This window comes from Opisthorchis viverrini (assembly GCF_000715545.1).
Source record: "Opisthorchis viverrini unplaced genomic scaffold opera_v5_394, whole genome shotgun sequence".
In the NCBI taxonomy this organism is placed as follows: domain Eukaryota; kingdom Metazoa; phylum Platyhelminthes; class Trematoda; order Opisthorchiida; family Opisthorchiidae; genus Opisthorchis; species Opisthorchis viverrini.
In genome coordinates, this window is record NW_008752048.1 from 66,002 (window position 1) to 90,314 (window position 24,313).

Below are 24,313 nucleotides of genomic sequence, written 5' to 3' on the forward strand. Positions count from 1 at the left end.
ACCACGTACAGGATACCATTATTCTTTCCACTGACTTGGGTTCGGAAGCTCCGGGCATCGCCTGTTGATCGTGTGTTGTTGGATTATTAAAGTTTGTGTCCGAGGTTCTCGTCTTCTTACTATTCGCCGTGCTAGGAGTCTGTATCAAGCAACATAGCTGGGGATAGAGTATTGCCACAATCCGCATTATCATATTGTTTGCTCGCTGCGTGACCGAACCGTAACAATTAGAGAACCGGGGATGAACCAGTTACAGGTCTTTTGAATGAGCTCAATTAGCGTCGGTATAAGGGTACCATGTTCTACCTCGCCACATCGTTTTTCAGCAACAAAAGACATATTTTGCAGGGGCATCCCGCCATTATGCGAGGTCTTTTTAAGTCCCATTTGAGAAATCGACAACTTTTACGGAAATAAGCTACATAATTAGCGGTAAATACAACGAGCCTGATGAAAAAACAAACACTCAGCAGAATGGATACATATGAACTTTTGAATGTCAGGTAGCGAGTACTGATTTCGAAAAGCTGTTATGCCGCATGAGTCATAACAAGACAAGCACAATAGCCAAAATGTTGCTCGGCCAGTTGTCACCGTAAACTTCTGTTTTTTCAAACAAATGAGACATCTGAAGATGTGAGAAATCAAGAAAATGATGAGACCGGGTAGTCTGAAGTAGAATGCAAGGATCATGAAGAGATGGGGTATCTCCACATAGAATGTCATGTCATGCTATTTAGGGCAATAAAGTCGTGCTGGACGTTGAAGAATGACAATCAGCCTGTCGGCCACCATCGCGGTTGAATGGTTTCAGTCACTTTGCGTCGTTTACTAGCTTGGTTGAATTGTCGTCGGCAGTGTCGTATACATGCTTTGCGATTTTCACCTCTGCTACGAGGACGCATACGTGAGCACCTTGAACGGCATTCGCATTTGATTATAAACTGATTCTGTTTGGCTGGAAAGGAAGAATAATATCCGATGTATAACACTGGCAACCCATGGTGGTCAATGGTGAAATAGATCAGCTGATTGGATGGCGCTATCCTTTTCCGCCTACTCTCAAATAGTTGAGAGCTCCATCAACTTACACAGGTGCAATGGAATAGAATAAATTCACGCGGCCAGTTATCAGCACGTGCAGCAAGCTCACTCTAAAAACCAAAGGGTAGTACGATCGACGGTACAAAAAGATGAATTCGTAGCAAAAAGAGGTAAGAGCAGCTCACGGAGTTCTACACTATGGGATGCAAAAAGTTCCCATTTATGTCACGACTACCTGTGTGTGTCTAAAAATGGAGACTATCATCTGATGTATGTCAACAATTGGAGTGACGATTTTACGACATGTGAACAGGCAGCACCCACCCTGTTCCGTGTATACCGGTGTTGAAAAAAACATTATTCTGACTATATTTCAGGTAAAATGTGGATGGTTTCAACAAAACCAAGCAAAGCTAGAAGGAAAGCACCTCGGGTATTGTAACTTGTACGGAAAATGGAACTAATTCCGAAGTCATGGGTTAAAAATTTTTGCAGAGCTCTTTAACTTTTTGTAAAATAATTGAAATTTTTTTATAATTTTTCTCACAGACTTTTTGGAAGAATGTTCACAAGATCTTGGATAAACCAAACAACGACTGATATTTATGTGGATCACTTGAGCTCTTCGAGGAAATATTTGCCGCGTTATCAAGTTGTGCTCACACATGCGCAGCGACTGTATTCACCTCGAATCCACGATGACCTACCAGTCGGAGGATCGAGTGTTTGACTTAGGAAAGCATGAGTGCAAGAAAAACAATAAATAATCTAACCACACTCAAACAGCGTTGACGACACCGCGTAGTGTTTGACTTAGGAAAGCATGAGTGCAAAAAAACAATAAATAATCTAACCCCACTCAAACAGCGTTGACGAGGCTGACACTAGTCGAGTGTCCTGTGAAAACCCAGTCCATTTGCAAATTAGTGTATTGGTCGAAATCGGTCCGATTCGGGTTCAAGTAGAACATAATGTTGACGAAATCTCGTGGACTACGCTTACCAGATGGGCCCCAAGAAGGGCGAAACCGGTCGTGGGCTGTCGAAGAGATTTTCAGCAACCTTGTGAGTAGTTTCCTCTACTTAATCATACTTATGCTATGGTGGACAACTGTGCCGGTCAAATCGTACTGTGCTGCGCGAATTGATGAGCCATTGGCTGATCGCTCTACACGCACTCAGCTTTGTTCAAAACATGATCCTGACCAGCCACCATAACACTATGCCAGTAACATTGTTCTTATCGAATACGGTGCCAGTGCTATCGGGTACCGGCAGGTGATACTAATCACACAGTGGAGATGAGAAAAGCCATTCTATTATGAGAGCCGGATTAGCAAGATGGCGGATCAAGCACACATACAGATCAAATAAAGACGAAATTTCCAAGCCTAATTTGCCCTTAGACTGGTGGTTTCTTCAGTTCTCTTCTTTCTGTCACAACCCAGGAGATTTATGCTTTGGTGAACCATTTTTCAGCAAAAAAGCTTGCCTGTGTAGACCCTTGTATTTTTTTCAATTTTCGCTTAGTGAAGAGGCTAACCCATAGGGAATAAGGGAGATAAAACATCCTTGATTTGTAGAAAACACATATTTGAAGTAAAGCATTGGGCATCATGGTTCCTTAGAGGACTAGTCATGAAATGACGAGAAGCCAAATGGCGTAGAAGGTATTTCAAAGACACTAGTCAAATTTTTGAGGGAAACAGTCCCGGGAACCAAAACGATTGGTTCTGGCCTACGAGTGCAGTGACATGGTAACTCACGCGGTAGATGATTGATTCCTACAGTACTTACTCAAGAAACGGACAGCAGAAATAAATCCACGAAGGATTTTCAGGTGTAAATTAAACAATGCCCAAGTTTTTGACAAGTTTGCCTCAGCGGCGCTTGCAAAACCGAGAGATTAAGAGGGGTTTTTCTCACAACTACTTCAATTTCCTATTTTTCCGATAGTATCTCATGCAAACGAACTATTGTTAGGCGAGAAACATTTAGTGAGAGATCATTTTGCTTATCGACTCAAAAATATTTGTGGTCAAAGAAGTGCGGCCGCAACCGTTGTGGGCTAGTCCACTCCAAACGCAGTTCATGGAGTGCATATCATGGATCTAAAAAGGGACTCATATCTGACAACGTAGGACACTTGATAACACACTGATCTGTTTTTGGACAAAATAATATACTCAAAAGGTTCCTCTGCTCACCGATTCTGGACTTAGACGAATCTGTTAGCCAAGGAATATATATATATATATAATGTAAACAAAAGAGGAAGAATTAAGAAAGATGTACGGAGAGCAGAACGCCCCGTGGAGGTCCAGGATCTTTGGCTAAAACCGATATCTCTAAGGCCACCAGAGGACCTAGGTGTGAAGCCACACAGGCGTCTTTATAGCTGTGATGTGAACAAGAGGACATCGTTTACAATGAAATTTTCCGCGGATTTTAAAAAGAATTTTGGCAAATCTAGTTAGCGAAGGTTGTGACAACTAAATGTTTTGTCCAAGTTATTTGGCGTAATGTAAGACCGTCCATAGTGGTTGGGGCAACAATGAATGAAGTGTTCTCGATATGTTGGCTTTTTATTCGCTTTTATCACCGCATCCCATACAGAATACATTAGTGGAACGTCCCCTTGTAAATATACAAAAAATATCATGTACTTTTTGATTTTCCAGCGCAAAACCTTGTTATTTAGAAGTGGATATAACTGTAGCTCCATTTTTATCCATACGGGAAGCTGAAGATACTACTTCTTACCATCGATAACGAAAACATAAACACGTAAACTGATTTTTGGGGGCTTGGAAAATTCTTAAGTGTGATTTACCCAAGGTCACTTCGAGGAGTACGTAAATGTGGACAGTCAATGACCGGGTACCGGAAGCATAATGTTTAGTTCGGTTTATTCCTACCTGCACTGAGACAATACTTGTACACGATGAATGATATCCGTGGAATCTTCCGCAAGCCTTCGAATTCTCTTCGAATATCCAATTGCACATGGAAAGGAGCAATCCCGGTTGCTTTTCCTGTGCATGGTAGAGTTATTCTCACATCTGTGGAGAGAATCATGAAGAAAGGGTACGGGGTACGGGTAGTAAAGATGAAGAAACTGTAGCATAACCAAGTTTCATGTCAACTCGCTCGGTCGGATCACGTGTCTCCGGATGACAGGGATCTTGATCACCGGATAACGTAATTTGTCCCCCAGACTGGCCAGACAGTGAGCTATCATTGCTCGAACCATTTTCCGAGGACTGGCCGGTGGTGGAGCAATCGTTAGGTAATTGGCTGATAACTATTGGTCAAAGGGTACTCGTCGAAGCCCTATTGGGATAAGAAAATTGGTGTGCTCCGGCTTTCCAGGAAATAACCACATCTGTTATTCTCATTATGCAGCTTGCTTATTTCTTTTATTTTAGTCATTATACACTGATCCCAGGGTCTTTTGTACGGACCAAGATCAAAGTTTTGGCAGGCATAATTTTCAAAACTCATTGATTCCAGTTTTCCGTAGGGGAATTGGGTTTGTATCAAAGAAAAATGGTGCAATTCATCAGATTAGAGGTTTTCAGCCTTATTCATTTACCACTCTTTGCTCAATTTCCCACTGGTCTCTTTTATCACCAAATAGACGCATTAGGTGTTCCATACCTCTAGGCCCTGACGGAAATTCTTTATCCTCTTACAAGTTGACCTGGTAACACAGCCGAGTGCGGACAGTCCACTGCTACTTTCAGGAGGCCCCATGTCCATCTACAGCGAGTCTTTTGGTGAACGGAAGCTGTGCTTCGAAAAATACTTGTGAATGTCCACGCAAGATCACAGTTCGAATGGTAGGTCTATGCTGAAGCGAGACTAAAGCCTGTTGGAACAATTAGAATGAAGAACTATCTAGCTGTCAGGAAATTCTGCAACCCGCCATAAGTTGAACGACCAAGGTCCATTCAGTTGCACACTAAAGGTCGCACGGCGAATTCCCTCGTATTTTTCTTCTCATTCAGAAACCCAAATTCTCCTGGAGAAACCTCTTAGATGTCGCGGCCACAAAAAAAACCGGGGTCACGGACTAGGAACAAACACAGGTCCCTAAACGTTAAGTATTCTCCCTTCGCATCTACTACCCATGGAACTCCTTATTCTTCGACGTGGTATCAGCATTGGTATTGCGACCAAACAACCTCTGAAGCTTTTTCTGCGGATTTTCCACCAATATGTCCTCTAACTCTCGTACCCCTCCGACCATATAACAGATGCACTCTTGGAGAGACAGACAATGTGAAGATAAAAATATCTCACGAAACCCATGTGAACCCACCGAGCCATTTTTTTAGAACAACTGAACACTATGTGGATGGAAACTCATGTTGTCTGAAAACTAAAACGATTTGGTGGGCCGGTTGGCCAAGTAACAACCGCATCGTTTGGATGAAAGACATTGTTGTCGCACCGGCCCAAAGGATGAAATGACCCACCTACAACGTATAACAGAAAATTCCATTTGGGTTCTCTGACTGAAGCATACATTCCCGTCTGTAGTGAAGATGCAGTTCGCTGAACATTAGCCCTGTTTTTATTGTACAGCTGCTTGGCTATGTCATCAGACAAACAGGAAGGCTGGAATATAGGCAGATTTCGCACAAATGCCATATGGATGGATAGAAAATAAAACGGCGCAAAATCCTGTTTCTGGCTTTCGTTTTGTTGGATTCTACCTCTTGAATGAATAACTTATCAGCTGACGTTGACAGAAAGATTGGAAGCTACAATTAGTCTCCATTATAAATACCATGGCACTAAAACGAGTGTGAAAACCACATGCAACACCTTATGGTTCAACGGTTCAGCTTGTCTCCCGGAATATATGACTTCATATTTACCCTTAACAGAAACTGATTGCAAGAACAGCATGTTTCTGGCGTTCCCCAAAGCGTTTTTCTTAAGTAGTGTATGGTGTGTTTTTAATGGTAGCGCCGTTTTCGCTGAACTAAAGAATCTACTTTGCCATTTGTTAAAAGATTCACAGGAAGGAATCTCAGTTGAAAATTCTCAAATCTCACACCATCGACGATCTATAAGTGGCTGAGTGGATATGTGAAACCTCCATCTAAGAAGTTGTTGCTCGAGGACCCAGTCAACACGCGTGACCACGTGATGTGGGTCCAGTGGCTGAAGAATGAGCAGCTCTATATCTTATCTGGATGTGAGTTACTCACACTATTGGTCAGCTCGTTGCCGACCTCCCAACTGGGAGGTCGCGGGTTCTAGGCCCGTTAGACTTCTTTGAGATGGGCACTGCTGGTGATTCCCATTCAGGATGGAACAGTCATGCAGTGATTTCCTCCTTTTCAACACAGACTGACTTCACTTACATGCCGAAACCCCAATTAAACCGTCCCAATTCTCCGCACACCACCAATAATCCGTTCGTTAGTTTCGTTTTATTTTCTTCACAGTAGTCTTCTTTTGTGGCATGAAAAATGCAATGAAACAGTCCGAACGACATGACTGAATTAACTGCTGGTTCATCACATAAAGTGACCTACGAAACAATTGAGCGTATACCTTTTTCTGTCTACAGAAATCCTGAAAAGTTCCAAACTAAGATCTAAACAGAAATCCACCGAATCACTCACCCGAGGTGCTTTCGGGAACGAAACCGGACGGAGCGATGTTCAAAAGCGGTTTGTGAAGCAGTGTGTGATTCAGAGAAGCCAGCTCGATATTGTAGGTGAGCTTTTGAAAAGATGAGCAAAAAATAGAAAGATTTCACACAGAGATTACGGTGGGTGTATTCCGGTTGGCCATCTCAAAAGGTGACACATAGCTTATCTTTGTGTCGGTTGACGTTTAGTTTCCAACTGCATGAAATGTGTACGAATGTGCAAAAATCGGTACAATATTGTTCAAATGTTCGATGGTGACCGGGTACCTCCGTGGTTTTATGACCTTGTAAGGTCACGGAGTGCTCAGTTTCCTCTATAACGGAAACCTTATTTTCAAATTTCTACTTGTTCCGCGGAGTTTTCAAGAGCATTGCTCTTAAGCGAAAGTATAGCCCAAATTGAACAGGGTGATTGGATTTCAAAACACTTAAACAATCGCGGATATTACAAAGGGGCTAGAGTATGACTGTTTGCTGATTGTCCCAAATCAATCGGTTCGGTAAACCGCCGATGGTTCGTGCACGGTTCTAGAGTGCACCTCTGTGAATTGCTGCATTACTTACTCGTTCATAACCGGCTAACCATTTGGCACGAAGTACATCAATCCGTGGAGGAATGGGTCTCCGTTCACTGAGTGAGATTTTCTCCAAGACTTCTGTCAGTAACATTCCATTGAAGACCAGATAGAGTTGTTCCGGAACTATTTGTTTTGAAGGATGAGAGAAAAGTGTAGAACATTGTAAAGGAGAACCTCATTCGTGTACGGCAGTAAGATTAACGGTAGCAAAATATGTGAATTTCGAATGAACATCTGTGCTATGCACTGTGTTGAACACAGCAAAGGGTGGTATGAAAAATTCCAAATGTGCCAGAAAGCAGTGAATTTGGTTCAGTGATGTTCAAGCTTTGTGATCTATCGATCGATTTGAACAAGACAAACGAAGCTGTGAGCTTTATCATTCCATGTACTATTTTGCCAGAGGACGTGAAAACTCGCATAAGAGTGACATAATACCAGACATCCTAAACAATTTATACAAGCTTGAATCAATGTGAGCAAAACAAGAAAAAAACAGGAAAACTCGTGGCTTCGTGCCAAGTGTTTGGGTATCCTTTTCCGGTTCCATTGGAGTGAAAATGATACAGTAGGCTTGCAAAGCTGTACAGCTTGTGTTATAATGCACTAAGGTAGTTAGTTTTAAGATAACAACAACTTAAATATTCGTAATGCACTACTCATAAGGTTGCTGAAAATTCGCCAGCAACCTGACGAGTGGTGCATTACGAATATACATGTATCGCAATATCTCGAATATCGTAGTGACCGAAACATGAGACGGTCTGTTGCACCACATTCATTTGCCTAGCAAGATCATAAACGAGAGCTTCGGCTGGGTTCCAGGTGAGTCTCTCACAAAACCAAATTAGTTTGCAAATAAGTGTGTTTCGCTAACAACTTAAATACTTAAGACCACGCAGGCAGTCCAAGGGTTAAGCGTTGGCTTGATATCTGATAAACACTGCTTATCCTATTTCAGGAGAAGCCAACCCAATTTCTAGCAGATGGTAAAATATTTCGAAAGTTAGGTAGGTCGTTGTCCAGACATCTTGATCTGGAGCATCCAGCTGTTGCTAACAAAGGTAAACTCATTCAGGTCCTCAACTAAGGAGGTTTAATACGACCTCGGCCAAACCGACGATTTAAGGGAATTGCCGGAGTGTGACAGAGCGGATTTTCCGTCTCACTGGTTTAGCCTGGATGCCAAGATTCACAGGATCTGAGTGAGAGTTGCTCTAGAAATACGTCAGTGACTCCCAGAAACGAAACTATGTGTAGTGATCAATGTACAACGATGATGAGCAATGAAAACCGCAGAACAAAGCCAATCGTGCAGTGTTAAAAAACGAAGCTGCAAATTCGGATTCAGTGTGATAAGTAAACAGTTTGTGTACCAGCTTGTGGTGGTTCTAAACCATCGTGCACCGGTAATCCGTTTAGTTAGGAATAATCCCTGAATAGCGATTTTGTTTGTCTGAAGACTAGGTGATCAAGTATGATCCCCGTAAGGTAGACAAAGTTTATTCAAGTTTGAATCTCAGTGTGTATTAACAATTTTCTGTTCTGTCTTAATTCAGACAGCCTGTTTCTCTAGAAATTGCAGATGCATCAATAAGCAAGTAGTTCCATGAATGCCATAATGAAGACGTTGACAACTTAATGCGTTTGAACAATGATGCAACATACTGATTGAGTATTTTGATGTGACCAGGCAAATAATCTGTATCCTACGCTTAAGAACGGAGAAAATGGCCCGTTGTGTACACGATATTAAGAACAATTTCACATGGAGTTCATAGGGCTATATATTCTGAAGTAGCTAAGTTTGACAAGCTTAAGTCTGCGTGATGTGCAACTACCTATTTTGGGAGATCACTCTTTCGGTTACTTTTATGCTCTCCAAACAGGCTTGTCAGCTGCTGGTCTGTGAAGTACCCTCAACGTATTCGACGTCCAGGTTCAAGATCCCAGCTACCAAAGCAAACATAGTCATGCTCAATTGACTGGCTATAAATGAGTGAATCGATCTTGCGCATCGCATAAGTATAGTTGAGGAGATAGTAGATTAGAGGAACAAACAGTCTTGTGAAAAACAGCATCACTGTATGCATTGGCCTAGGTCAAGAAGAGAAGAGTGAAGTAAACACCCATGAAAAACGATAAAGATGCTTCAGAGAAATACACTTATTTGCGAACCAATGTCGTTTTGCGGGGGACTCATCTGAAGCCCAGCAGAATCTCCTGTTTGTGATGCTTTTAAATACTGTTAAACTTGTGTGGGGGAAAGCGACTTCTGGATGGTGGACAGGAACTCCCTATGTGAAAGTTGCCCAACATTTGCTCAAGGACATATTGAAAGGGCAAACACATTTTCTCTCGCCTTCAACGCTAAGCAGCGCACGACCAGAAGTTCACGAATGTTACCAAAACTCATAGGATTGTAGAGTTCGGCGTTTCATAATTGAGCTATGGCTATAGGTTTCTGTTAATCCGGGCCTTGTTCCCATCCGCATTCCTGATGACTTTTAAAAAGCACCTGATGTTGTCGGAAGGTAATATGACATAGATTCGGACAATGAAACTCTAATTGAGACTCCATGTGTCCCATAGATAAAATTTATACTTACAAACATGCAACTGAACATTTGCCAAGACAGTATCATTCAAAACCTGCAAAAAGTGTAGATCTCATTGTGGTCGATTGAACCATTGAGGAAGGCGAGATTTCACTAGTTCTTGCGTTATGAAAGTAGTCTCCTGAGTAGTCATCTATTGCCAGCGGTTCGATAGCCATATCGAGGGTATTTTTTCACCCTGAAGATTTAGAATTTTCAACAACTCCTGAATGAAACTGCTCACAAGGATGCTGAAAAAATATTCGACAGCCCATGATTGCTTTCATTTCTCCTGAGGCTCGTTAACTGAGTCTTCTGTAAAGGGTGGGAACTGTCGGTACAGTTGTGTAAACGGTTGGCTTATATGAAGTCCTCAAAGATTAACTTTAGATTTAACTTGATCGATCGAGTTCGGTAATTTCTTACACAAACTGATCACCAGAGGTCAGACCTCGATGTGTATCTAGGATGTAAAGGCATCAATAGATGTCTCCCATAGTTGGTTTGTCTTGTTTCACTTGTTTATTCGAAAGCCATACGGCCATTCTTTCGACGCGAAAGTCACACGGTTTGGTATAGCCCTCCAGGTCCATTGGGATGATCCAACACAGATGCACCGATTCAGCACAGGGTAGCGCGCTGAGTTGCACGATTTGACTTTAGGCGTCCCATCTTCTATGCAGCCAACGAGCTGCTCCGTCCGTTCCGATGCACTCAATCTGAACCATTGCGCTGAAAAATTGCTGAACTATATGACTTGACAAGGTTATGCGCAATTTACATGCTCCCACCTTCAGTAGTCTAGTTTCAGCCAATGATAGCTTAAACAGCAATGCTTAAAAGCGGAAGTCAAGAAGCAGATGGGTCACTTTCATTCCGTTTGACGTCAGTCTTAGGTTCAACTGTGCACGTGAATTCAATTGTTTTTATAGGAGCATAGACTTTTTTACACGCCCTATTGGTGGACAGCATATTGTATTAGCTATAGGACTTCCAAAAACAATGTGCTGAAACAACTGCTTCAGATGGGACAGTTTGACTTATTTTATTATGTCTTGTGTAAAATGCAGAATGGTTCCGGCTGTAAACTGGGAGGAAACAAAGTTAGAATGAAACCCCGTTGAAGCGGAGCATAAATGTGACAAATCGCTTTCCGAACCTTCACAAGAAATACCTTTTACCGTCATCATAAAGCGCAAAAACAATGGATGACATACACTTACTTTGATTCTGGATATCGGGGCGAGTTTTGGGGCACTTCAGTGCAACCGGAGAATTACCACTGATTGGCATGGATTCAACAATCCGCATCACTAAATGGCGATCTGCCCACAGGCTCAACTGTCCGCTGACTCTGAGGAAGACGTGGTAGTTTATGGCGGACAGATCGTCTCCACCAATCAGAAGAAGCAGCAGGAGAAGTGACGGTCGAAAGTGACATGAGTCACACCAATATTTTGGGGAAAGTGACATCACTGAACGGGGAATATACAGAAGAAGGAAAGGTAAGTTGCATTCAGAGGGACAGGAATGCATGGAACCCAATTGGCAACTTCGTAACGATGAGATGGTAAAGTAGATTACTAGTTGAAGGCCAAACAAGGCCTAGCTGGGTGAAACTCGGAAAGAATCGCTTCATAGGCTTGAAAGTATGCATCTACTGATCACCTGCATCTGTCAGGATGAATAGGAGGTTGCACAATTTTCAGTACTGGGTTCCTGTCAAATATCTATTGAAGAACTATACCCCAACGAATCTTGCCCTTTTGTGATTGTCTGTTCCAATAATATCTGCATCATTCTAGGCAAATAAAGGTTCCACTTCTGGTCAATTTGTCTGACACGGCCACAAGTCATGATGCGCATTACTAAGTACGGGGTACGCCTTGATCAGTATATAGTGACCCCAGATAACTGAGTAGAGTGGAATTCCCTTAAAGCGACAGCTGAGAGAACTAGGCGACACACCTTCGCTTCCGAAGCACGGACGCTTCAGGTTAGTAGCTCCCATTCAGCGAAGAATTCCCTTTTCTGTGATGAATTACGAGATTTTTGGGGAGACCGTCTCCAAATTCTGGAATATTCATTTCCGGACTGCTCAACCTTGATTCTATAGCACGTGGCATTCAGTTTGCCGCTGTGTAAGTAAAATGAGAGTGATGTTCAATTTCATTCTAATGGTAAGACAAACTTTCGAACAAGAAGGGGTGTAAGTTGCCAGACACGCTGACAGTCTCATTGAATGAGGGTTTAATCAACATGGTGTCTACACCTTCTTTTTGGAGAGGAAACAGTGCAGCCTGCTTAACTGGGCACAGGTTAGCAGTGGTTCTTGCTAAAAGAGCTGAAGGAAATCAGTCCGTAAAGCTCATAACAGAACTCTAGAAAAACCGAAAAATAGTCATCATTCTAGACGATGCTTTGGCCTACTGAGATACACCAGACAAGTCTTGCTATACTATATATTGTGAGCTTTCCGGTCAATTCATTTTCTTGTTACTGTGATAACTTTACTCATTTTTTACTTTTTGGGAAGATACCTCACTTAGTGTGTTGTAAAACTCATGTGTAACAAGATAGTGGGTTTGAATCCACAATCCAGTAAAATTGTGGGAAGAAAACTCTGAAGTAATTGACAAAACAGGTCTTTTCAAAGGACTGAAGGCAACTCGGTGCTCGCTCCTGCATAAAACTGTTTCCCCATAGCCTTACAGCTTGTTCTTTAGAACAAGGAGACGAAAAATCAAAGTTTCAGATGCAGAATGGACAAGAGGCCAGAGAAGTGTGAAAACTATGTGTCGTCCTTGCAGGAGGGACAAAGAAATGAAAATAAACGCAGCCGGAAAAAAACTCACCAGTCAAGAAGATTACTCGCAATGTAGAATTTCGAATGTTTTGTAATAGGACAGATGTGATGGGACAGATAAGAGCTAGCACAGTACTAGGTTACTTGGTAAGGAACAATTTGGCGAGTTACGCCGGGCTGCACGATGAAATCAACAATGGTACCATCTACGGATAAGCAAACAAAAAAATTCAGATCACCAGAAAACTAAATTTATTCTTTATCCCCTTTGATCATCAACTGTAAACCATCCACTCTCATCAGCAACTATCTCTGCCTCCTTTTATCCCAGCGTATCCATCCAAAGACTGCCTTTCTTCAATAATCTCTCCTCGCTCACTTACAAAACTGCTAATGTTGACAATCTGCAGGACGTTTTTATCTCTAATTTTCTTTATTATCTTAACTTACTCTGCCTCTACTTTACTAAATTTGCCCAAAACTTGAATATTGTGTACATGCCTGGGACGGCAGTCCTCCTACCCAGAAAGAATCCCTCTCCACCGCCATGTTGGCAAAATATCACTGAGTGAAGGCCTACATCATCCCGCACATCAGCAAGAGGCAGTCTCTCTCTTGTGTCCCTGGTAACACGACCTGTGTTCTTTGGGGTTGTTCTAATCGCTTTAATGTCTTCCCCACTGGAATTTGTGGGATCAGTTCCGGGTTCCACTTGGTCATCCGCACTTTGGACCAATCCAACCGCATCCTTTCTCAGGGCGGCCAAAAAATCCTTGCCTTTATTCACAACCCCTCTATCTGAGAAGCATTCTTTTCCGATTTATGAGTCGACCGGTACTTCATTTCTTGGACGCTTTTATTCAATATCTATTTGGTGCTACAAGAGTTGAGTCCTGATCTAAGGGTTTGCCCTATTTCGCAACCTGGCTTTTCATTTGCAAAACATAGCATTTTGAATTCCATTGCTTATATACAAAGTTCATCTGAGGTAACCCCTTTGCTTGTGATTCACAGCAAGGATGAAGTTTCGGTTTTTCAGCCCGGGCTTTACAGAAAGGTCGACGCTTCATAGTCTTTTTTGGCTTACTCTTGGCAACGTATTTAGTGTCAAAGGTTTGCAGAGGTTTTGGATGGAGCACTGGCCCCGTACTGGAAGACAATCTGCACTAGGCATAAAAAGTTTAAAGTACGACATAATAGCATATATCTATCAATCAGTTTGGATTCGAACCAGGTCTCTGCATCTCAACTGTCTAGACTTGGGCAACCTGGCAGTATCCCAGCCCTCGTGTTTCCTTCGGCTGTTAGGCACCGAAAGGATGTTCCGTTTGTTGCTTGGGACTGGTCAGATTTATTCTACGTACGATATTTTCCCCGTCGATTATAGGGATGTGATGGAACGATAGGTGATAGAATTTAAAATTTCCCAAATCCCTTCGTCTTGTTCATATTATCCCCAAGGATTTCAATTGTGTGGTGTAATTATAGTCGGGCTACATAACAATCAACATAACTACTGTTCCTGGAGCGGCTTTTCGCACATACCGTATTTATCTAAACTTCCCACTTCAAGATCTGTCATATATCCTTTAAGCACCCAACAATTTATGCAAAATGCTTTAGGACATCTGGGCAACATAACTCTCCGTCGTATTGTGGCGTTAACCAATGGCGCAGACAGATCTTGGTTGCTGCCACATTAGACAGAGGTGTGACGAATCATCTGCGGAGTTCTAGTGCATAAGTCGACGGAGAGCGAAAGCCTTAGGCTGTTCAGTTGATGCGGCAGCGGCATGTCGAAGGTTCGAGTCTGTCGCTTATGATTTCAAGATCCTACTTCTATGTTTTGTCCTTAAACCAGTCCGTTTGTAGTGATGGAACCTTTTGAAAGAGTTGTCCTGCTCAATTATATGATTGTTCTCTGCTTTGCGACAGAAGTAGTGATTTTGATGGGCAAGGTAGTTTGATTTCCACCCACGTAATCGCACGTAGGTGGTTCTTATGGTTGTATGTTACCGTAAACTTGTCACATCATATGCAAAAAAATACCACAGCTTCCTGCGCCATCCTGAAAAAAAAACGTATTGCCACAATTTTTTCTGGATACTTAACACCGGATTACGTAAGAGACCAGATTCCGAGATCTCTCTCTCTCTCTCTCACCAAGATTTGGTAGGGTGCTAGCTATTCCTAATTTCTTTAAAGTAGTCCCAGAGAAGTCACATGGTATCATTGACAGCAACAGAGTTTAAGCAAAGGCTCGGAAGAGAATTAGGACGGGTATAAGTAATAAACAGTGTGAATGGAGTTCAATCGACCTTAAACGGATTGGTAAAGGGCCACTGAACTTCTAGCCAAGGAATGGAAAGATGCGATTTTGCGACTAAAGGAGTGGATGTTATCTTGTTAGAGCTCATCAGCAGTGCATGGCCGTGCCGGGGTTTGAATTCCGGACACCTGACATGCGAGGCGAACGTGTTACCATTATTCCACCAGCGCACGTCGGACGCATCTGAATTCTCACGTCTGAACGGGCGAACGTGTTGGCACTTGAGCGATGTGATTAGTATGCCCGACACATCATCGATACGACGACCCAGTAACTGTCCTGGTTGTGACGATCGATTGGCCCGCTTGTCAGGACTGAACAATACACCTCCCGCAAACCCCCACATACATAGTCTGGACTTTTAAGCACACATTTTGGTGGCCAGAATTGTAGATATAATCATTTTTGGTGGATTTTGTGTTTAGAGGCATTTGGGGCGGTGAACCAAGTCTTTGTATCTGGTTAAAAGTATTCCCGTAAGAGCAAGGGGCTGTCATTTGAGAACAATGCCAGTTTAAGCATTATTTTAGGTGGTTCCATCGTTTTTCGGTTGTTTTATCTGCTGGCATAAGAGCACAAGCCCACGGATGAAGACTGGAGAGGAAACTGGTCATTCAGACTTTGCATTGAGTAAATTATCTGCAATATCAAGTAACTCAAGGGCTTCATTAAGTTTCCACGCGAATTTTCCTGCCTGGGTCGCCTTGAAAAGGATGCGGAGGAACGGTATATGTCTCCATGTTTCTAGAAAAAGTATTTCTGAATACCCTCCCCTGTTAGACAAACGAGGAATTCCACAATCAAGGTATATTCTGAACCAATGTTCCAAGTGCTGTTTTGAAGACAGTGAACCATAATTTGCCCGGCTCCGAGTAGAACAGAGTTTGGGAAATATTCAAGCATGAGTTTCACCTGACCCATGCAGAGTAACCTTCGAACATGGATACCTCAAGTCCGTATCAATGATCCAGTCGGACACAGCGGCGTGTTTCCCCACTGGACCTCATTGAAAGTGGAACAAATGGATATAAGGTCAAAAGAATAATTACGTGCAAATATGAACGACATATCACAAGTTGGTGCTCTGTTTTCAAGTATTAAAACGAATGAATCTGCAAGCACTTGGTCACCAGCCCGCCCTCTTTCTGTAAACTACTCCACTGAACGAGAACTGTACATTCACTGCGCATGAATGGATGTAAATGGAGTTCAGCTACTCTAGCTAACGACATATGCATGCATATACTGCACAGTCTTCAATAAAGACATACAGTTAACAAATGCAATATTAAAACTTGATTTGCCAGTTTGTTGTGGCTTTCAAAAACAGCGTAGAACGGTGGAAAACCGCTTCTCAAAATTTATTCTGGGTTAAGCCACTTCAATCACCTCAATACTAACCATATTTTCCCTTTTTCTTATTTCAGTTGCACTTAATTAATTTAAATTCTCTCTAAGCCGTGAGCAGCTTACGGTGTCATTTGTGAAGGTCCCCCTGTCCAACACTTGGGGACCTTTGTGTTTCGCCACGCAAGTTCCCTCAAACTGCCGGTCAAAACAACAATTAAGGCGGTGTTACAGCGATGATTAGTTCTGCTCACCTTAGGTTCTCAGCAAAATTATGCAAAATTCCGTAGTCTAGAGCCAGGAACTTGACTTGGCTTTACTTCATAAACTACTTTCCATTTCATGCGTTTAAATTCGACTGTGGGGTTTGGACTGCACTGAGAATCATCCATTCACTCTCTTCACATACGTTTATACAAACGCCCAAATTTTGGCCAAAAATACTTCAGTATTATTGATTCGTTCCGATAAAAGTTCGTACAATGCCACCTATAAACTCCGGATCCCTTCCTCGCTTCCCATACTGCGTTTTCTGCTCACGCTCAGGACATTATCTCATTACAAGTTATCACCCCACTCTCTTCCTCGACTCTGCAGTTTATTTTTTATGGCAACACTTGAGGCTCTACCGGAAAGATGTGCACACAGTTGTTTTCCCATTTACCGAGAAGTGTTGCTGAAAACAGATGGATAAAGAGTATCCCTTCGTAGAACGTCCACGGAGTGCTCACTGCCGCAGGTAAGTGCGTAGACCATCCAATCTAATGGCCGGAATCCTCGGTCTAACCACTTTCTGTTTCCAGGACAAGAAGGATATTTGGAGTGGCGACAATTTTCCACTGATTCGAATCTGATTGAAGCAGTATGATCCTGTATCCAGTAGAAACGCAAAATAATTGTAGAATCGTCACAGAAATCTGAGAAATGGTATTCAAATCGTGTTGAAAATCAAGGTGATTATAGAAGCCCACCATGCCCCCTGAAGAATCAATAAGGATATTTTCTCTTAAACAATTTACTGTTGAAATCCCCCGAAGGGAAGTCAGCTTTCAGTAGGGAGCAAAAGGCCCCTCTTCCCTTGGTGTTTTCTCTTCAGGAACTACCGCACCGAGGAAATATAATTTTCACATGCACTTATAAGTCGCTTTTTGACACCAGAGTCCTTCATTCGGAAAGATCTATAGCAAAACAGCTGTTTCTTGGATGGAATCTCCCTGCAGGAGAGATTGTAAAGTCACTTTCACAGTGGTAGGTCCTTTCGTGGTTCGATTAATTGTAGAGAGAAGTCATCTTGTCTTATTACTCCTATGTGTGTTAGCCATGCAGACAAAGCTCAGAGCACTTATTCCTCCCTAAATGCTAAGTTAGCTGAATTGGGGCATATTGAAACTCGATAGAGAGTCTACAGTGATCCTTAGTTCTGCGCAGTCGTGAATGACATAAACAGGAGGTAGGAATGCAGGGAGGTTAGTGACCTAATCTTCCAGTCAGTGGGTTTATCTGCCATCTGTATCATCATATGTTTGTGAAAGAAAGTAATCTAGGAACAGGTGAGACTAGCAGGCTGTTACGCGGAACAAATTAACTGAACATACAACTGGTAGTTGAGCTTTAGTTGAGGGCTTCTACAGCTGAAAAAAGGCAGTTTGGAGCGATGTACCGTTAAAATCACTAATTTAGTCACTATTAACCTGACAGTATAAAGGTATGAAATTCTCTTTGGTTTCAAGAAGGATTCTGTTTGTTTGGACGACAAAAGTTGTAAGAGTAAAGCATCTTCCGGTTCCAACTGGATGTAACCGCGCCGTGTATGAGGACGGAACTAAAAATACCGAAGCATCTGTCTACATCCGGTGTGCAAATGGTGAAAAAATTGGCTCTGCGTCATCGACACAAAGTCGATTTCTGTCCAGAACCTTCCGCTCTCAAAATTGTCTTACCAGTGTCATCTTCCTGTTTTCTCTGGTTGTCGCTGACATATTTAAATTCTTCCAGAAACACGGTCTTCATGTCAAATACGACCGTCGGACCGAACACAAGGTAGCCGGCACACGAAAAAGCATGTTCGTTTCCAAGCATGATGCGCACCGCAGTTTTGCTTCTGATTGGTTCTGTCGCTACAAAAATGACAACAGCTGGCATTTTGGCACAATTCCCTGTCTAAAACACGAGGTCAAACACGTTCGACACGACCGTAATGAATCAATCTGACTTATTCCAGACAAGCAAACCGGTATAACTTTGTTGCCGACAAGCCTGCTGTTTGAAGTGCTTTGAAACGTTACAAGATCGACATGCCCATCCTAACATCGGAGTTGTTTGTAAACTTTTGTTTGTCAATTTTGACGGTACCATGGGTCAGAATAATACTGGTAAGGTTAAATTTAAATTAACGCCGATATTACGGTCGAAAATTCAGCCGACCAATTAGTGAAAACGAAAAGTGTGCGGCGTTCAATAGGTTCCAGCTCGATAGAAATATTTGTCAAAATACGAATCAATCAGTGGGGATCACAAGAGAGAAAGGAAACCAACGAAATTAAGAGTTCCTGGGTCCTAACTTCTCACAAAGAGGCACACAGTGTACAACGGGATTCTATGGACGAAGCTTTTGTTCGTAAAATGACAGCCAACCGTCCGCATAACTAGAAGTGTGCTTTCCCCTATACCTTGAATTTTGCATTTTAATATTGATTTTCAGGTTCATTTATTCGTTAGCTATTGGAGGTTGTCGCAGTTGACAAGAGCTTTCAATGCCGCACAAACTGTCTTCTTTTATCACTGTTCAAATAAACACAATGTTTCAACATATAGCAGACAGTTACGGCGGACTGATTGAACCATAGTATGGGACGCCGTAAGATTCAATTGAAGTACGGCTTCCATTGTGTTTAGTTTGTTTCTCGTAATCTACATCAAGCACACGCCGCTTAAATGACACTTGGGGTCACTCAGTGAATGCTTAGTTGCATGACTAACAGTTGAGTCATGAAAGATCGGGTACCCAGGCGGAGATGAACTTTCTGTTTGCTGAACAGAGAATCCTAAGTGTTCATCTCTAAAAGATGTTCAGTGGACGCTGTTCGACACATGGCATTAGAGAAGAAAAAGACATTGAGCAAATTGAAAGACACGAAGAAAAAGTACACCATAGTGGAAAAAGGCCCAATTATCGAAGGTGGTTACCACAATTGGAAGTAACCAAATGCTGACTTATTCGGTCAGTAATCGAACAATCAGTGGATTGCCAGAATGCTTCAGCGGAGTAACTATCGATTTTCCCTGGGATCCTCAGAATTAGCAAGCCACGAGCTTCGATTACGATAGGATGTTTTGGTGAACATAGGGCCACAGCCAGAATAACTTTGCCTTAAAAGTATTATGATCATATTTTCGACTCATTAGTTGAGCGAGTAGGGAACAGACAAATAATCCCGACAGGACAACAACCCCCCCCCCCCCGATCTGTTCACAGACGGTGCACTTGAAAAAGGTGTAATAACTCATTAATAAACTCATCTGCATACCGCCTTGGTTTCGACCAACTGAGACATGAGACGGCCTGGTGCATCACATTCAGTCGAGTAAGAACATAAACGAGAGTTTCAGCTGGTTCCCTTCAAAACCTAACTGGTATACACAGGAGTGTATAAGTCGAAACCCGTTCAATTGGGGTTCATTTAGAACACACGTTTGATAAAAACTCGGGGACTGCGCCTAGCTGATGAACCACAAGAAGAGCAAAACCAGTCGTGGGCTGTCGAAGCGTTTTCAGCAAGCTAATGAGTAGTGTATAACCTCTATGCAATTTTTCATATTCTGTTGACGAAACACATTAGTCACAAAGTTACTGAAAACCCATCGCACTCCTCGGGGCTCATCGGACAGATGACATATTTGTTAACACCACCATTCAAACTTCAGGCCTTTGACTGTGTAATTACCAGGTTTTATTCAGACGAAACATTTTGACCAGTCATCAGTAGAACAATATTGCCTGAATTACTAAGAGATGGTTAAAACCAGAAGTTTCACAACAAAATGAAAGAATCCCGCTCTGTGCGCTGGTTGGTGGCCCATGGAAGCAGAGTGAAATCGTTATTCAAGGGGTCACGTGTCCGTATTCTATGCGCCTATGTCAGCACCTGTGTGGATAAGCTTTTCGAGACCCGACCTCATGCTCATCATGAGAAGATAAATTTTAACAGGGAAGAGATATACGCTTGGCTCCTAAATGTGTACCAGTAAATGAGGGAATAAAGGTAAGAACCGATTAAAGACAAAAATGTTTTCACACTTAAAAGTGGATGAAGCATAACGAGTATTACCAAGTAAAAAACTTCGAACGCATTTGGGGTTGTAACCGTACCTTGGAGTGACTGAATTTAAACTGTTGGAGTGATCCGCACTGCGAATGGATCACATTATAGAGGGATTCATTGAACAGAGATAGCCCCATATAAAAGCAAACGACCATGCCTGAAGAAAATCCGCTTTCATATGGTATTACAAGATCTGTACAGATTTTTGTTCTCGCCTGCTCACTATGATACTGATCCGTGGATCGGCTTCGTTCTTTCTGCATTAAGCCGTTGTGTTCTCTGTGTGAACAAAATCAAACCTGTTTTGTGGAATAGATTATGAGAGGAGCAATGGGTCGCAAATGATAAATTGGCAGACATGACCTTAGCAGATCTGTTTCAACACTGACTACTAGCCGTGTAGGAGCATCAGTTACCTTGTGGAACAGCGCGAGAGATTACCAAACACAAGATATCCGGCATCCACAGCTGTAGGGAGTTTCCCAGGATTGACAAATAAAATCTAGACATGATGTATTCTCGAAGAGGCCAAGTTGGTGCTGCTGAAACTCCGTCACTGGAGGACAGTCACCTTATTTTAGGTCACGAGTTCCTCCACATAAGAATTTGGAATTTCGGGGACCGAAGGCCACACTGTGGTCGATGAGAAACGGCACGGATGATTCTAAAGGAACTGGTCCACCTTTTGGATAAACGGACTCGAAAGAGCTGTATTTTCGGAGGTCTGAGATAAGCAGCGTAGTTCATTTTGGATGAAAACTTAGCAACTGAAATCAACGTCTGGAAATATCCCCACACAAACACAGTTAATAGTACTTCCTGTACAGAGAAACAAGTTATGGTCGGTCCTTACAACGAGGCGGATTACTTTTGAGAGCAGTCAGAAGCGTTGAGGTTCTCCTTGCATCTAAAGTAGTGGTGACATCCTCGGTTGGAGAGAAATGAAGATGCATCAAGATCCTAATGGGCTGCTGTGAAAGCTAACCGAATAGGCGTTGTTATTTCACGCCTAAGGCTATGGACTGATCTCGTATTTATGTTGCATTATTCATCTACGGGTAGTATTGACAGTATCATTCAGTGTTCAGTTAAGAGACGTTATGCCATTGGCCAAAAACGCTTTTGACTTTGTAATCTAGATGATCCGTATCAGTAGTTCTCGCTGCCCTCGCGAGTTTAGTTACATCGGTGACACCAGGGGCTAAAGGACCCACAAAAGCGACACCATTGGCAGCGGATAGATAAATTCCAGAGTCCATTGAAGACTCCGTTACACAATTAACGGGTTCAAATGCCAAATGAAAGCCACAGTGGTCCTACGGGGACTACTCACAACCGAAATTTGAAAGTTTACTAAAGCTAACCCGACAATCCCTCCGTCAGGATAGTGAGAACATATGTAAAGGGGCTTACCGAGGCTCGAATGCATGTTGTCACTCAACGACAAATACTTCCGAAGCGAATCGATAAACTGAAGACTGAATTTCAGTATGAGTGCCAAATATGATCAAGTCAAAGAACCAACGGGTCTAAATAAAGCAGAACGGTTTCGGACAACAACATGCATATATCAGAACAGTTTCTCCTCACCGTACCACGTCAAAACTTCTTTCACATACGAGCATGAATGAAGGATTCCAACTTATCCAGCCAGATAAACCGTTTGATACTGTGCTAATGAGCTCAGCCTATAGTATATCAGAAATAAGATTCATTGTTGGGCTGATGAGGGTTCAGGCGTCATCAGAGAATACTCTCTCTCTCGAAAGAAATCGACTATAGATCTCCAACAGCTACTTATATACAGTTCTACCACCGAGTCTCAGTACACGAAGCCTTAGCCACTGGAAAGCCGTCTGCCCCAAAGAATCGCCGAATGCATACGAAAATACCCGATACACTCCACGAGAAAACAGTTAATTAATGGTCATTTGACCACCCGAAGCACAGCGTCGCCAACTGCAGGACATTTGTCCCTCCGTTGAGTCAACGTAATTCAAGCTATACAATCACCTAACCACATCATAACCAACTCCACTTCAAATGTGGGTTTTGAACCCTTGAAAGCTTTATCGAGCAAAACGGATCGCGGTGACGATTAACTGGACTAGCGTCTTAATTTTATTGGGGCAAACGAATTCCATGAATAGATGGGTTCACTTATGGCTCATGTGTTGTGCCGGTTAATTCATCCGGCTTTGGTCGAGTGATGCCTTGTAGCCAGTCGGCTTGCTTTTTCTCTTGCAATCATTTGAAATAAAAATGCCGTTATTTTGCCTCTTCTGAACGCGGGTTTCAAAGTGTGGGTCGTGCAACTAAATCGTTCACTTTCACTGCAGTGTTAAGAAATTTTCACTCGGTGTCAAATGAACAGAACTTTCGGAATATTTAAGTCTACAGGACTAGTTTATTCGGACAGCAATCAACTCAATTCCATCGGTAGGTGACACTAATCAATATGCAGGATTAGAAGGTTTACCTGACCAATTTCGATTCCAGTCGGATTGAATAAACGGGGCATTAGTTAAGCAGTTAGCCATTTAGTAACTGGATCACTTCGAGAAGGGCTTTTGGCCTCGTGTATCTCATCCGGTTCGGCGGGGTTTACATAATTATTCCAGGGATTTCTGTACAGCTCTGGTTTCCAGCAGCCAGATCAATTTAATACCATATTTTAGGTGAATGGTGGTCTCTCGACGATTCCAGTATTGATCGTGCAGCTACCCCGGAGATTGGATTTTGGCGTAGTGGAGCGGATTAGCTCATATGCTGCTACATCCAAATGAAGATTTTCTCCTTCTAACCAATTCGGATTTGCTTTTGAGTTTCGCCTAGCATCCACACTGAAAGTGGTAAACGGGTTCAGAGTTGGTGGAATGTTAGTCGCAAAGATCGGAATTCGGTCCCCGGCGCAGATATCTACTTCCAACAGCTAAAGTCAGATAACGCAGGGGAAGTTCACTGGTATCACCTACGAATTTTATCCGCAGCTGAATGAGTATTGAATAATGAAGCTAGAGATGAAGGCTAAATGCAGTCAGATAAACCCAAATACTCACAGAAATCACAAGATAAATTATCCTATTTGGCGAAGAACCAAATGAGGTAAAAAAAGGTTCTGTAGAACCATTTCTTTCGAAAATCTGCCAACTCACTTTATTATCAGTAGATCACATTCTTGTAATGAGGTATGAAAAGAAGGGACCCATCCTCGGCGTCGGCCAGCTTTTGTGGATAAGGATGTGAGTAACAGGTCGCACGAACTAGACGGTTGTAACCAACAGCATACGCAAGTATGTTTGTTATCGCTGTTCGGAACTCGCGGAACCGTGGTAATTATCGGCACAAAAATAAATAATCGCAAGGACAGACTGAGTTGAAATCCAATATATCTGTTTGTCACTTCACCGTCTAACCGACTGCCAGTGATCCATCCATTCACACTAATATTGCATTGCTTTTTAACTAGTCCCGTATGTGCCACGCACGTGTTTGCACGACAGCCACAACCGTTCCCCACGGTTGTTTGTGTGCGCCCTAGAGCGCTGCACAAATTGTTTGTACGGTAATTTGTGTGCCACGTTTTACTGTTGTCACGACGTGCTAATGAGGGACTGAGG

General features: G+C 42.5%; 1 protein-coding gene across 1 annotated transcript; it reads right to left on the reverse strand.

The window, feature by feature from the left end:
• Positions 1 to 347: 347 nt before the first annotated feature.
• T265_10637 (hypothetical protein) lies at positions 348 to 24,095 on the reverse strand (the record flags this gene model as incomplete). Its single annotated transcript, XM_009177074.1, has 6 exons — positions 348 to 958; positions 3,962 to 4,105; positions 6,686 to 6,785; positions 7,279 to 7,415; positions 11,113 to 11,364; positions 23,849 to 24,095. Coding segments are annotated over 6 exons (816 nt in total).
• Positions 24,096 to 24,313: the final 218 nt, after the last annotated feature.